This window comes from Cupressus sempervirens, chromosome 4 (genome assembly GCF_028749045.1).
Source record: "Cupressus sempervirens isolate cs-2001-9-10 chromosome 4, ASM2874904v1, whole genome shotgun sequence".
Taxonomy (NCBI): Eukaryota; Viridiplantae; Streptophyta; class Pinopsida; order Cupressales; family Cupressaceae; genus Cupressus; species Cupressus sempervirens.
The window spans coordinates 129,730,316-129,745,118 of record NC_143121.1 but is presented as its reverse complement, the minus strand read 5'-3'; the positions used below and the strand labels follow the sequence as shown (position 1 = coordinate 129,745,118).

The window sequence follows — 14,803 nt, the reverse complement described above, 5'->3', positions numbered from 1 at the left end:
TTTAATCTTTTAATTTAATTCTCATATTTAAACTCATGCTTAGATCATGCGATCTAGAATTCTTAATAATTTAATATCTTTCAACTTTTAATTTATTTTAGAACTTAATTGATAACATATTTAATTAATTTAAATAACAATAATATTTAGCATTTATTTAAAAATGAACTCCAAATATATTATTATTATTAAATTAAATAAATATTATCCTATTCTAAATTTATCTTTGAACTTTAATCTCCAAATTTAATTCTTTTATTTAATTAATTTCTCAATTAATTAAATATAAAGATATCATAATAATTCTCTATTAAATTAAATCATTAATTAATCTTTTTAATTAGACTTAATTAATAGAAAATACACCAAGGACTCATAAAGCAACATACGAAAACCCATCATAGAAAAACACATACCAAATCAAACAAAAGGGTTATAATCACGAAATTGCATCATTTGATGCATTCGGAGGGTACTTAACTCAGATACTTGTCCTAATTATCAATTAGGACAATTGGCTAAAGGGTTTAGGATTTGGACTTAAGAGTTTATCTCCCCTCTCTTACCATTGAGACAGTGCGATAGGGTACGCTCATCTTGACAATTCAGAGAAGTCGATACTTGATACCTGCAACCTACATAAAATCCACGCATGTACAAACACAATATTCTAAGCTAAACAGACAATGGCAGGAAGTGGTGCATCGTGTAGATCCCGACTAGCAGGTGACTACGACTCCCTTCCTTAACCATATCAGAAACATCATACATAAATAAAACAACACGCACACCATACACATGCAGTATGGGGTAAGTATCGATAAGAAGCACATGGAATAATAAACCATCTAACTAATCATCATCGATAACTGAAACCATTGAATAATCATCATACATGCATGAAATATAGAGTACCAAGTAATCTCATCATATAATAAACTGAGTGTAAACATCATCTGATAATCTCTAAAATAATAATACTAATCATCAAACATAAATTGGCCTAAAAGAGTTTGGCAATGATATCAGAAATGTAACTCGAAAATGTAGACTAGGGGCAGGCACTACATGACCATGATGTTGGACTAACTGCCAATGTTCCCCTTCGGGATTTATGACATGGCTTAACCGCCTCCTATGTTCTATGAGTCTAGTGGTTGTATTGGGCATTGATAGGTCAATCTTTTGGTGCAACAACAACTCTAGCTTGTAACAAGTGGCATCAAAGCTTGGTCGTAAAATTGGAATCTCCTCGAGTAATGCTGAGGGGATTGTTGGACTAATGGCCAACATTCCCCTTTGGGATTCATAGCATGGCTTAACCACTTCTTGTGTTCTATAAATCTAGTGGTTGTATCAGGCATTGATAGATCGATCTTTTGGTGCAACAACAACTCTAGCTTGTAACACATGATCCATCCTTCTTCAACCTTGGTAGCCTTAGCTTTCCAAGCCAAGGAGTCTACTGAACTATTAGAACCAATAGTGGCAGGGAAAATAAGCTCTCCAAGGGTCAGGATGGACAAAGAACCATCGGTGGTAGAAGAAACAATGACGAGGATAGCGAGCACCTTAGGGATAGAAGAAGAAGTTGAGACAGTAACAATAGTCAAACCTACAAGGATAATTTTAGTAGGGACAATAATCATACCTTCAGTTCCAGTATTAGAAGGAAGAGTAGCAACATTTGTAGAGGAAGACCCTTTGCTGGGATCAGTGAGATACAAACCATCCAAAGCTAGCTCTGGTTCATTAGAAGGATTTTGCCCATCCAAATAAGGAGATCCCTTAAGAATTGTATAATGATGTGTAGAGGCACCTTTCTACCACAAGAAAGACTTTTAAGGTTTGACTTTTTGTACCCCACAATCTGGCACAACATGCTCGATCTCAAATTATTTTTTGCATCTGAAAGGGGCTCCCTCATAATGCAAAGTTTGGATCCAAGAGCCCTTGGAAGTCTTGAGCTTAATTGTTGTAGGTGGTCCCTTAGAAGCATTAATATCAACTAAAATGAGAGAAAATGTGGAGTGTATAATATTAGAGGACTCCTCATCAACCATAATAAAATCTCTAAGTGCATCACCCACTTCTTCAAGGAGCAAATCCACCTAAAGATGAAGAGGGAGGTAGGGAATCCTGGACTAGATAGGCATCTCGGAAAAGGATTTCAAAGAAGGGTTGAAATCCTCATATCAAGGCTTCATCATCAAAGGAAAGTGATTCTCCTAGGTATAAAAATGCTTGCATAAAATAGTCTATCTATCTAAAACATTTTTAGGTTTGGCAACCCAAAAAAAACCCCTAGCTAAATAAAAGATGTAAACTGAATTTATAATGATAGGATCTCAATCTTTGGCAATCCACTAATGAATCCCAAGGAGAGAGGGCCAAAAATTCCTAAATCTGCAAATGGTCACACGAGACAACAGGTCAGGGGCCACCTAATTAATCTTTTCCATTGTCTCCTCTTCCAACATTATGGCAATATAACAACAAACTGGAAATGGAACGACTTCTCTTTCACTTCCAGCTGCAACTCGCTTCGCATAAGAACATCCATTGGAATCATAATGACATCCACTGACCCCTTTACCTAGTATAGGTGAAGTAACTACCAAAGCCTTAGTGGTAGACTTGGAAACCCCAACAGAACCACCACAAACAATGACCCCTAGTGTGACCACCATCGCACTACATCCGGCATCTGATGCCACAACATTATCCACCAATGTAGGAATCCTAGCCATGGGACCCTTTGGGATATCAGCTCCAGAAATCCCATCCATTGATGTAAATTATGTTGTCAGTTTCTTTTGTGTCTATAGGAGCAATAACTGTTTGCACTTATGATATTTTGCATTATACCAACAATGAGAAAACTACCATATGTGTAGCTTTATATATATTATTTGAGGCCATAGATATTGCTTTATATTGATTACAACTTATAATTAAGCTTCAAGTTTTTTATTAAAAAACTGAAAGGGTATGTTCAAACTCTTCATATTAAGTTGAAATTCCAAAAAGGTGACTTAATAGAGACTCTTGATGAAAACTTGAGAGGGCGTCATTGGTTGTGTATCTCTACATGGGTTCATGCTCTCTTTCAGGTAGGGCTTTGAACAAATCTCCACTCTCTTACTAGGGGAATAGTATAATCTATATTTCATGTTCTTTGAGCATGTTACTTGAGCCTTGTCAAGATTTAGATGTTTATTTCTTTAAGTATGGTACACGGAGATTTCTCACATTATCCAATGAGGACATGTTCTTGTAGTGTATTATCAATTATCATTTCAACATCTCAACATGCAATGTGAATTCAAATCAACACCTAAACACCTTTTAATGTTCATTTCATTTTGGTTTTTGATGATTGTGCATGGAGCAAGATCATCATATGCCTTCATATTAGACATCAATTTATACAAGGGGGCATTTTTTATATGTTGATATTATGGACAGTGGTTCAATAGTTTTGAACTTCACAAAAAAGTAAGTCTTTGGATTGATCCTTCAACACTTTTTAGTTTCTCTTAGGTGCAATTAAGTTGGGTTGTCCACTTCTCATAATACATGATGTAATTAACATACATTTTTTATTGGTCATTAACGCAATCAACTCATGTTCTCTAGTTTTCCCTTGCAAAAGTGATAGAAGTTGATAAGATTTCTTAAAAAATCATCACTTAGAACAACAATATTGGAAAAAGTTTGCATAACAAAGGACATGGTGTTCTCTTTGAATAGAATAAAGCCAAATGAGCAATTGATTTCACTTTAGAAAACTGGAAACTCGATAAGGGAATCACTCAAGAAAAACCTCTTTTAGAACACTAGAATATCTAAAAAGGCGTCATAACTAAGTTGTTCAATATGCAACACAAATTGTGGTTTACCACTACTATTGCAAATAACATGGAGAGATGTAGCAATAATATACATAATCCTAGGGGTAGTAAGATAATATGTTGTATATTGTATTTTCTAGTTAAACTAGAACTTGAAATCTTATAAAAGATGAACTAAACAATTATCTTTGTGTTGGCAAATGTGTACAGTTTAGCCCATTTTAATAAATGCAATGAAGGAATGGTAAATTTCCAAGCTTGATAGAAGTATAAATAAATTGAGCTTAAACTTACTAATCAATTTTTTGAAAATTTGTTTTAAAATGTTTTCAAATTAAAAACATTGTTTCAAACTAATTATAAGAATTTCAATAATTAGTACATGACTTTTCAGAAAAGTGGTTATAGACCTGAAATGCTAAACTCCCCTACCTTTAATTTTTTTTAAATGGATATTATTGATTGAAATAAATATCTCATACCAATGATTTCAAACCTTTAGATTACCTAATTAAACATTTCAATATGTTAAGGGTAATAGAAGACAACTAAAGTGAGATACAATGGTTTTACTCTTAAGGATGATGATTCTTCTTGCAAACACAAATAGGGAAATAAGAAAGGTTCATCAACTTGGCTTGTTATTTTTATATTACATTATTAGTTCATTTTTTAATGGTTGTAAGAGGAAAGTAGGTGTTCAAAATTTCAAGATTATAAAATCATTTATAATTTGGAGGAAAATAATTTTAATGAATACATTTTTAAAATTAAAAAAATGTTATGAATGATTGATGAAGAGAAAAATATAATGATGCTAAAATGAATACCTATCAAACTAAATGTGTTATGGTCCTCACTTGGAAATTGGGCTTATGAAAGGGGCTCAAGAATTTGGGTATATTCTATTAGAAATTTTGCTCATAATAATTTAATATATTATTTTTTTAATCAAGATCTCTACATACTTATGGTTACAATTAATATTAAGATGGAAGATCATTCTTCTTGCACTAGCACTTGAGCAATCATCAATTTGATGGATTTGTAAATTTGTCATAACATTTGTTTCATTACTAAATTTGAAACTGCAGTTTATAAAAATGTTTGTACTAAAGTGTTGATGGATGGTAATCTTGTATCTCTGCTTAGATTGTTGAGTTATCTTTGACTCCACATTCAAATTTGTCTAATGAGAATATTTGTACTTTAAAAAGTGTTCATAAATTCAAATCCCACTATAAGATATATACACCTCATTTCTATTATAAAATAAAAGTAACCTCATTTCTATTATGAAATAAAAGTAAACCCCATATATCATGATTGTAGACCAAAGATAAATAATCTGTTATCATGGACTATAAAAGAATCCATTCCCATTTGAAGATAAATGATAATAGAGCCAAGTGATTATATAAAGGACCGCTATAATAAGAAAGACTTTTAAGGTAGCCAGCTTCTATATATAAAAACTTCCAACAACGGCTCTACCGCGGAAACATCCATTAACAACTATGCAAATCAATTAAGGGATGAAATGATTTCTGGAAGAAGTGGCAGCTGCTATCATAAAATAAGATCAATGCAATCATAAATTTTCTAATTATTCCCAGGTGGGGCTCCAGCCTGCATCGCTGTGTTTGAAGGAAGCTATGAATCATTGCAATACAAATTATGGTCATGATTGAAAAGAGGTTGCACCGGCAAGGCTACAAAAGGCTCATATTTAGAGGGAATCTCTCTAATCGGCTTCTCTTGATGATGGAGCCTTTGACTCCTCCTATGCATTCCATTAGTATAGCAGGTTCATGGAGATGCACAATCATTATTTGGCTCTTGTCTACAATCCTATGTTTAGGAGAATATACAATCATTGTCTTGGTATATGGGATATGGGATAGCTCTGGGCTTGTGTGGGGTTAAAACTCCACTCGCGCATCTCAACCCGGAGATAACCCTGGGATAGTTAAACGTCAACTTTTGCTAACCCTTACAATCTAATAGAATTTTACAGAGTACAATTTTAGAGAGTACAATTTACAGACCCTTATAAACTAATAGTTTGTAGGCATGGCGGCTGTTCTATCTAACAAAGTTGAAAGCTGATTCCCTCGTGTTAGAATTATTAGTAGGTTAATACGAGAAAAGAAATTGCTTGAACTTGTATAAAGAGGAATTACACGAAGTTTAGGAGATCAATCGAGTGGATCCGATAAAAGGCTCTATAATGTGTTAAAGACCTGGCATGCGTTACAACAAATTTGGATAGCTTAGATACCAAAAAGAACCTCTATGTTATCTTGTGCGCATCTTTATCATCTTATATGCCATAAGCCTATCAGAAGTAGATGGTATAGTCATCTTAGGATATGCTGAGTTTAGACCAATTTCCTGTTTATTTGTTTTTAATTAAGTTTCAATTTTGGATCTAGATTATGACTTCTTTTCTAGGCCATTCAAGGCTCTTTGGGTCCTTGATCCTTGCTCACAAAGGCAAACTTTAATCCTTTTTCTTATGTCCTGCGCCGCAGAGATTAAACGGTAATGGTTTCATAGTGATGTACCAACATCGCAATCATCGACATAAAAAAATTCTAGATAAGACATAAAACAGCTTATGCCCCAGGATCTGCGATGAGTAAAAAAATGTTATAGTGATGATACAAAGGAAACTTCTGTCTTTCCTAAGTCATAAGAAAGGCAGCCTGCAGAAAATATTAAAAGAATGCAAATTTTGATCAGAAACCTTCTCAAGTTGAAACTCTGAAAACATCAATAAGGTTGACCCCATCACTGCCCTTGTAAGCCAATGGGATAAACCTTTTAAAAAACAGCACAACAAAGTTGAAGCCCCAAAAATGTCATACTATTTGAATTCCCAAAGCTATTTGGACAGGCCCCCGCTAAAGGAAGTAAAGTTGAGCACCATTGAGTATTCGCTGATGAGCAAATAGCAAACATTTGCAGAAGTGCTGAAAGATGTTCTTTTAATCAGTAAACAGGGTACCGAAGTTATTGGGGAGTCTGCTCAACTCAAACCTGTGATGTCTTACAAGCCAAAAGCCTAATGTCAAGCCAAAGTCCTTAGACCAATCGTGCTACAAGTAAAATTCTGCAAACTGGGATTCTCATGACAGATGAAATTATATTCATCTCGAAACAAAACAAAGGGAAAAGAATCACACAACCGTATTAAAGCATGTAAAACTTAGCCTTTAAACATAGGGTATGTAACCATAAAATGGATTTTGTAAAAGTGAAAAGCGCACTGAAGAAACCACCTCATTTCAGTGCTATAAAACCGATAATCCAAGAAACTCCTACTTATAGATACACTCAATACAACAAAGACAAGCTAACAAGGATGATGACTCAACACATGCCTAGCAATGTTTTTTACTGAAAGGTACTTGGTACTTCTCAGAGCAATTATATTCGTTCTTATTAACACTCAACATAAAGTTCAGTAATTTTCTCAGGTAACTCGGACATGTATAATCCAACTCACCTCTCTATAAACAGATAATCCAGTAAACTGTTACCAAGAGACACTTATACAATCAAGATAAGCTAATAAGGAAAATGCCTTGACACCGTATTTATATTCCCATTAAAGTTTTCCTGAAAAGGCATCATACATTCTCAAGATCAATGATCACATTCTAATTTGCATTGAGACAATTTAATTATTTGGATTTTGGACAGATACAGATTCTAAAACATATAACGTGTTGGTTCCCAACGGCAAAGAGATATGATGACGCTAAGGTTGTGCATTTTTCCTCTCCACCAATCCAATTCTTAAATTCCTGTTGGTCTGCTCAAAGGAAAATAATTTATGTGATGCCGAGTTAATATTAGTGTCTTTGAGACGAAATGCCTGCAACCCAAAATAAGCCTATCTATCATCAATGCTGCTTCTTAAATTCCAATTGGTTTGCTCGATGTCAGTATGTGGTCACTCAAACTAATAATCAATTGATTACCAAAAAAGCCCTCTTATTATTATAAGCAAGAAATAAGTCAAGGAGACTCTCTATTAAGATATGGCCAAAACTCTCCCCTCAACAAATTCAAACATATCAAGTGAGTTCCATGTCAAAGATCCTGATAGCAGGATACAATAAAATAGCTAAAGAAATTGTTGAAGGCATATTTGTAAATTGTTTTGAACTAAAAAAGCAGACCAAATATTTTGGTCCATTGAAACGGTATCCCAGTGCATGCAGAAGGGAATCATCGGTAATCCTCCACCTTTCAGCATTTGTATCAAGATCTTATTGCGTGACATTTAACTATTAATTGGCTTTAGAGACTAAGCATGAGAGACTTCACCAGTGGACAATATGTCCTTTGCAACCCTTCCCTGTTGCAGCCAAATAATGGAGAAACTGTAGAAAGGGCACAGCAATTACTTGACCGGCTAAACTCCACATTTGACCTTTGTTGACAGAGGCAATATAAAAGATCTTCAAATTGAAGAGAATTGGACTTGATAAATTTGAGAGATTAGCGCCATAGGTTACACAGATATGACCCCAAGTTGAAGTGAAAAAGTCACTGCAAGGTGGTCACAAATGAAGGCATGTCTTTTCGTGGTCCTGCTACAGAGCGATATACATAAAGCTTCTCAACAAAGCAAGTATCTTCTGACTCATTGTCTCTGATCACTTCAACATTGAGTTTAGGCATCTTCTTTGCCAACTCTTTGCATCCTTCTATAGTAAGTTTGCAAGCAGACATCCACAAAAACCGCATAGATTCATAGCGATCCAAACCAGACAAGAGGGCAGAATCACCAAATGGGCTATCTCTTATCTCAAGCTTCCGAAGGCTTTTGCACCCATCCAACACATACTTCAGACCTTGATCACTTTCCCCAGCAAATGCTACTGATAAGATTTCTAATGTTTTACCATATGTTCCAATATACTCAAATGCTTTGTCTGTGAGCAGACCAGAAACTGCCAGCCTTGTTAGGCATTTGCAGTTCTTTACAATTCCCCCAAACCCACCATCCATTGATTCACCAGTTACATGATCGGTTGTATGCCGTCCCATGATACAAAGTCGAAAGCTCACCAGTTTGGCACAGTTTCTTGACATTGTCACAACTGCCTCATTGGTCATTCGCTGACAAAAGTAAAGAATCGACTGAAGATTTGGACATCCCTTTGAAATTGCAACAAGGCCTCGATCTGATACACAACCTTCACCATCTTCACGTACATCCATGGGAAACACTCGAAGATCCCTCAAATCTGTGCATGTTGATGCAACTGCTTCTAGACCACTGTCTCCCACTGAATCCAGAACCTGTCAGAAATGATCAGATAAAAATCACTTAAAAAGCTATTTACTACATGTCCACTGAGTAAACAGATCCATGAAAGACATGGAGAAATGTAAAAATTAGGGAGGAAATAAGATATTCAGTTTCATCAAAAAAAGCGGAGAAACATTATGATTCTATACTCTTGTTACGGGATAGGCCGTACATATCAATCCCAAATGCATGTGTCGAAATTTCAGAAATATCTGGTAGTGATAAAGATGAAATCTGAAGCTCCTAGAGAGGAAATGAGATAGATTTTTGGTTTCATCAAAAGAGCGGAGAAACACTAGGATTGTAAACTCTTGTTACGGGATAGGCCATACATATCAATCCCAAATGCATGTATCCAAATTTCAGAACTCTATGGTGGTGCTAAAGATGAAATCTGAAGCTTCTTTAAAGCTCCAAGAAATCACACTATAGAAATAAAGCCACCAGCATGAGATGCCTTAAACATCTAAAGCCCTAACTATTGACAATGATTTTAGTTCAACAATTCAAAATTGACTTGACATACTGAAGCAGATGTTCTTGCTTAAGTCTATCATACATTACTGCAAAATTCGGCAGATTAACTTGATATAGATGTTCTTGCTCAAGTCTATCATACATTACTGCAAAATTCGGCAGATTAACTTGATATAAAATACAAGTAGAGAATAGGTAACAAACCCAGAGGCATTGCACTTTATGACAATGACGGATGATTCCTTCCAATTCAAAGTTCCGAATAAGTGCATAGCTTAAGTTCAGAGAAGTCAAAATTGAGCACACTGGATAAACTGTAGGCAGATATTCTGGCACAAGCTCACGAAATCCTGACAAACACTGAATTTGAGAACATTTGCCGAATGCTGCCACAAGATTTTCTGCCTGTTCTGGAGAGAACTCATATCCCATTGAACCTGTTCCTAAATGTGTAAGCTGTGGTGCTATTAATATCAACTTATGCAACTGTACTGCAGAGACAGTTTTGTTCAACCTGAGCTTCTTTAGGGATGGGCACCTTGCCACTAATCTTTCAAGTGCATCAAAATTTACTGGAGCATCTAAACAGTCAAAGTTAAGAGATATCAAGGAGGTCATCTTCTCAGGAAAGGAGGCCAACCAGTCCTCTCCACTATCGAATACCTCAACCTCACTCAAATCCAGTTCAGTCAAATGCCTGCAAAACCAAACCATTTTGTCATTCCATTTGTGCATGTAATATATTATCAAGCATGTTTCCTACTCAAAAAAGTTTTATCCTACAATAGCTTAGGCTCTGTATGCTGCTTTCTGAATTAAATATTTATACCAGAAAAAGTCAGATGATAGGAGTATATCCAGCGAATTTGTCTCCACAAATGATGCAAGGCAATACCTACAATGTCCTATTATGTATCGAACTTGTCAACTGAAGTGTTATAAATTTGTATCTTCCTACTTCAACAGCAAAAAGCTCATGTTCTATACTAGTGTCAAGTTCATTAAATATTCCCAGAAAAATCTCATGGTCACGCATCAAAGTTATATCGATCCCTCCATTATTATAAAAAACTTCTGTATCATATTGCATAACTGAACGTGAAGAAAACATCATGCTTGAACTAAGACAGCACCTCCAAGAAAATTTGATAACTGGAAAACATTGGATGCTAGCCAGAGCAAGTTGCTTGTATTGACTGGGTGGGAGTTCATACTTCATAACAACCCTTACAAGTCAACCACAAATTTTGACCGCACAAACAAATCCCTGTGACAGGAATTCTCAAACTACTAGTCAGGTGTTTTGATTCCGGCTATTCTTATAAAGAACGGATATTTTAACAGTATCTTCAGAGAGGATTTTCTTTTGATCATCTCAAAAAGATAGAACAACGTCAATACAAAAATGTATGCATTATATTTCTGGATTCAGTTGTGTAAGTGTTTTAGCAACAATGTTTGGGATCAGACTGAAATATAATGCACCCATTTCAAATGGATTGTGAAAATCTGATAATATTGAAGTACATATAGTTTTCTGTGCCATTGTAAACGAAATGTAACATTGCTCATTTGTTTTGTATATCAGAGTGATTAGCATAAGTTGCATATGTTGACTGATAGGCAAAAAGTTAAGGAATCTGCCCTTCAACTTGTAGCAATAAGAATTCAGCTCTGCAAATGACAAGTTTCAGCAGTTTACTACTACTTGAAACAACAGAGGAAAAGTTGAAATCTGATGAGGCAATCATAATTCATCCTAGGGATGGATCAGGATGTGCAGTCCAAAACCTCTGATAGATTAATTTTCATCAACGGTCTTTTTCAGAAACTGCAATCCACTAACTATGTTCTGTGTATATCTTACAAGTCTTAAATTCTTTTAGCACTGTTTACGAAGCTACCATTAAGTAAGAAAAAGTGCAAATAAAACTCTCAACTCACAAATCCTCACCAGTGTTGAAATGAACTCTACATTTAGGGCCCAAGTAAAACTGAATTGGCGTTTTCTGAAGCAACAAAGCAATAAGGAGAAGAGGATTAAAAATAAAGACAAGTCTAGGAGTAAAACGGCATGACTAAATTGTTCGGAGCTCAATATGAATTCAGTTCACCCTTTTATAGCATCTTCTAAATTAATATCCTAGCACTCCTGGTTTCTGAAAATCCAAATATTCCAGTAACGCACATTACAGATCTGAGCTTTTCAATATATATTTAAACTTTCCCCCTTGTTTCTAATCCTAGAACCAAGCTATTTCGAATCTGGGTTAACAAAGGACAACAAATAACCTAATTAAGAGAACAGGATAGCACATGAAGATTTTCAGAACTGCAGTCAAACAAAGGTCAGAAAGATGGAAGACTTAGTTTTTAAGAAAGCAATTCTCTCCCATTGTTGGAGGCTATCATACAGCCAAAACTTCGAATTGACCAGGCACTAATGTCATGAGTAATAAAAGCGATATTAACAGGCAAAGCCTATAATGAGCCTCTTGTCTAGGAGGTCTTGGGTTCAGAGTCTACTCGAGCTTAACACATAATAATAATTAACCTCATCAAATAAAAAACAAATAATCTAGGTGTAGGTATTGATGGTGCACCTGCATTTGCTAGCAATAGTAGCAAGACCGGCGGTGCTGAATCCATCACAGCATACCAAGATAAGCTCCTTGAAATTGGGGAAGGAATCTGCAAGCAAAGTCAGATCCTCGTTTGTGACAGTCATTCTCTTCAAACACAACTTCTCAAGCCATGGATATGCAGGTGCCATGGCGGACACCCACGGGGTAAGATTGGCCCCCCATTTTGCGGGCACCAAATTGAAGTCTGCAAATCTGGGTTTTCCCTTGAGAGTCACAGACTTGATCTTGGGGAACCTGTTTATCATTATTTCTGGGGAGACGGCATAGCAGTTGCTTATAAATATCTGCTGGCGTGACCATGATTCGACCCTGTACCAGGCCTTGCAAACTAAAGAAACGGCGTTTCTGTGCTTGTGGGCATTCAGAAAAACCAACACATGTTCCAAAACTTCATCTGGGAATGAAGATTCCATGTCTGCTTTGGCTTTCTGAGCTGCAATTCTGCAAGCAGATTGGTCCTGATCCATCAAAAAAAAAATTCTCTTCAGGAACAGGACACGTCACCCTCCATACATCACAATCAAGCCTTGCAAATGGGAGAATAACAAGCCAATGTCAATAAGAACTATAATAGAATAAATGGGTATTTCTTATATATAACACAACTGTTTGCAGTGAGGGCCTACTCTGAGAAGAATCAAATGAGACCCCCTATCGCCCCCAATGGGACTGAGCTTTCAACCAATTATTAGCACTGGAGATGATGCCCGGTTGACTCTACTTTTACATTGATATGCTACTCGGTATTTGTTCTATAATCTTTGCTCTTCTCAATGGCCCACAAAACTGGTTTCAGGCTCCTCGAAATGCTTCACAACCCAAACCCCACTAATACCATTATTGAAGAAAAGCATCTCAGGAGGAAGTCAAAAAGGTCTTCATCCATGGAATCCAATAGAGGCCAACTAAACCCAATTGAAACATTACTAAACTCGGAAGAACTTTAAGAACCCGATCAGGAATCGATGACAAACTCTCTACATCATCTGGAAATCAAAAAAAATTCTGGACGGACGGACTCCAGTACATTCAGACACTCGCGCACTTTCAAAGGCCTTGATTTTCGAAAGTGGACCTGAAGAATCATCCATGAAAGAGTGTAGCGTTTCTAGGCCTTCTCCTCCTGACCCTTCTATGCAAGAAACCACCCCCGTTCTGGACTAACAGAAGAGGCCTTGTTAATAACTAGGGATCATGCCTGCAGATAAGGAAACAGCTCAATGCCCGAATCACATTTTGAATCTGGCCTTTCTGAATGCATATATTATCAGTAATCAATAAGATCCAACGAAAAAGCTAAGCTAAACCTACCTATAGAAAAGCTGTTGGCTGTAAACCAGCAGGAGAAGATATCGTTGAAAGGGAACTGGGATTTAATTCATACAAGACCTAAAACCTGACCTGATACTAGCAGTTGCAAAAATACCGAAAAAATGTTGCAACTGTGGAACAAGTGTTGATGGCAACCGTGATTTAGTCATATCAACACATAATCTTTGAATGCCGAACACCATTAATAAACAGGAGCAACAACACTCATTAAAAGCCCAAAAGGAGGGATAAATTTCCCAAACAGAAGTACACTACGGGATCAAAACTGCATAAGGGTGGGGGGTCGGTAGGTCAATCAACAGGGATAAGAACAACGCTATAAGTACTGAGCAATGAAAGGATTTGTGGGAAAGGATTGAAGTGATTAAGCCCTAGAGATGAAGAAGTTCAATGTAAGGAAGAAGGAGACAAGAATGAGTTATGGAGAGGAAGAGAGATGAGAGGAGAATGGTCAAGGAGACAAAAGAAATGCTGTGTATTTAGCAGACAGGAGGGGTGGGGTGATAGAAAGTAATGATGGGAAAATACAAGCTAAGAGGAAGAACACAGATTTCCCAGTGCAAGAAGTAACACAGCGAGCATGTGCTTAAGAAGGATTTTAGGCTCCCAAGAAAGTCATTAATAAGACAAAAACCAGCACAGTGCCATGAAGAGACAATGGAGTTTACTATGGGACACAGAAAGCTCAGAAGGTCACATTGAAAAGCTTTGCAAGAACGGGGAATAACATAAGGTGAACGGCGGGGATTAATCCAATTAATCCATAATCGAAATGGTTAGAATACTAATCCTCATATTCGCCCACCCAGATGGTTAAAATTCTAACCTTAATCCTTATATGGATAACAAGTAGGATATCATGTGGCCTTAAAAGACATAGGCAGTCAGAAGCAGATAGAAAGCAACAAGAGCATCTGGTATACTGTACTATGAGGTGAAAACTGCAGAGGTGCTAGAAAAGTGTAGAATAAAGAACATTTGGAGGATTCTTTAAGTACCATGGACAAGAAACCTCAGTGAAATTCTTATCTGTAGGATTGTATTACCCTATGACGAAGGTAGCAGGTGCTAGATATGGCGGCGGTGACTAAATTATAGCTGAGGTTTTGCAAATAGGCAAGACAGGATCTTTCGAATACACAAAACTAAATTTAGCGGAAGTCCCC

The 14,803-nt window shown here is 36.3% G+C and overlaps 1 protein-coding gene across 2 annotated transcripts; it reads right to left on the bottom strand.

The window, feature by feature from the left end:
• Positions 1 to 7,835: 7,835 nt before the first annotated feature.
• On the bottom strand, positions 7,836 to 14,443 carry LOC149560271 (transport inhibitor response 1-like protein). 2 transcript variants are annotated; one of them, XM_089824581.1, is made up of 4 exons: positions 12,932 to 14,443; positions 12,264 to 12,763; positions 9,865 to 10,357; positions 7,836 to 9,173 (listed from the first exon to the last, which is right to left on the bottom strand). In XM_089824581.1, exons 2-4 carry the CDS (start codon positions 12,716 to 12,718, stop codon positions 8,415 to 8,417), a joined length of 1,707 nt encoding a protein of 568 aa, XP_089680707.1. In that variant the 5' UTR covers positions 12,719 to 12,763; positions 12,932 to 14,443; the 3' UTR covers positions 7,836 to 8,414. The 2 variants fall into 2 exon arrangements, with proteins under 2 accessions (XP_089680707.1, XP_089680706.1); XM_089824580.1 differs by having other exon boundaries at positions 12,264 to 13,503; positions 13,617 to 14,197.
• Between the last annotated feature and the right edge of the window lie 360 nt (positions 14,444 to 14,803).

What these genes read in the sequence shown, in the direction of transcription:
- LOC149560271 (XM_089824580.1), bottom strand. Translation starts at nt 12,772, where the DNA reads ATGGATCAGGACCAATCTGCTTGCAGAATTGCAGCTCAGAAAGCCAAA. An exon ending in ACTATTGCTAGCAAATGCAG is followed by an intron (nt 10,358 to 12,263) that starts GTGCACCATCAA and finishes TTGGTTTTGCAG; the next exon opens with GCATTTGACTGAACTGGATT. An exon ending in ATAAAGTGCAATGCCTCTGG is followed by an intron (nt 9,174 to 9,864) that starts GTTTGTTACCTA and finishes CATTTCTGACAG; the next exon opens with GTTCTGGATTCAGTGGGAGA.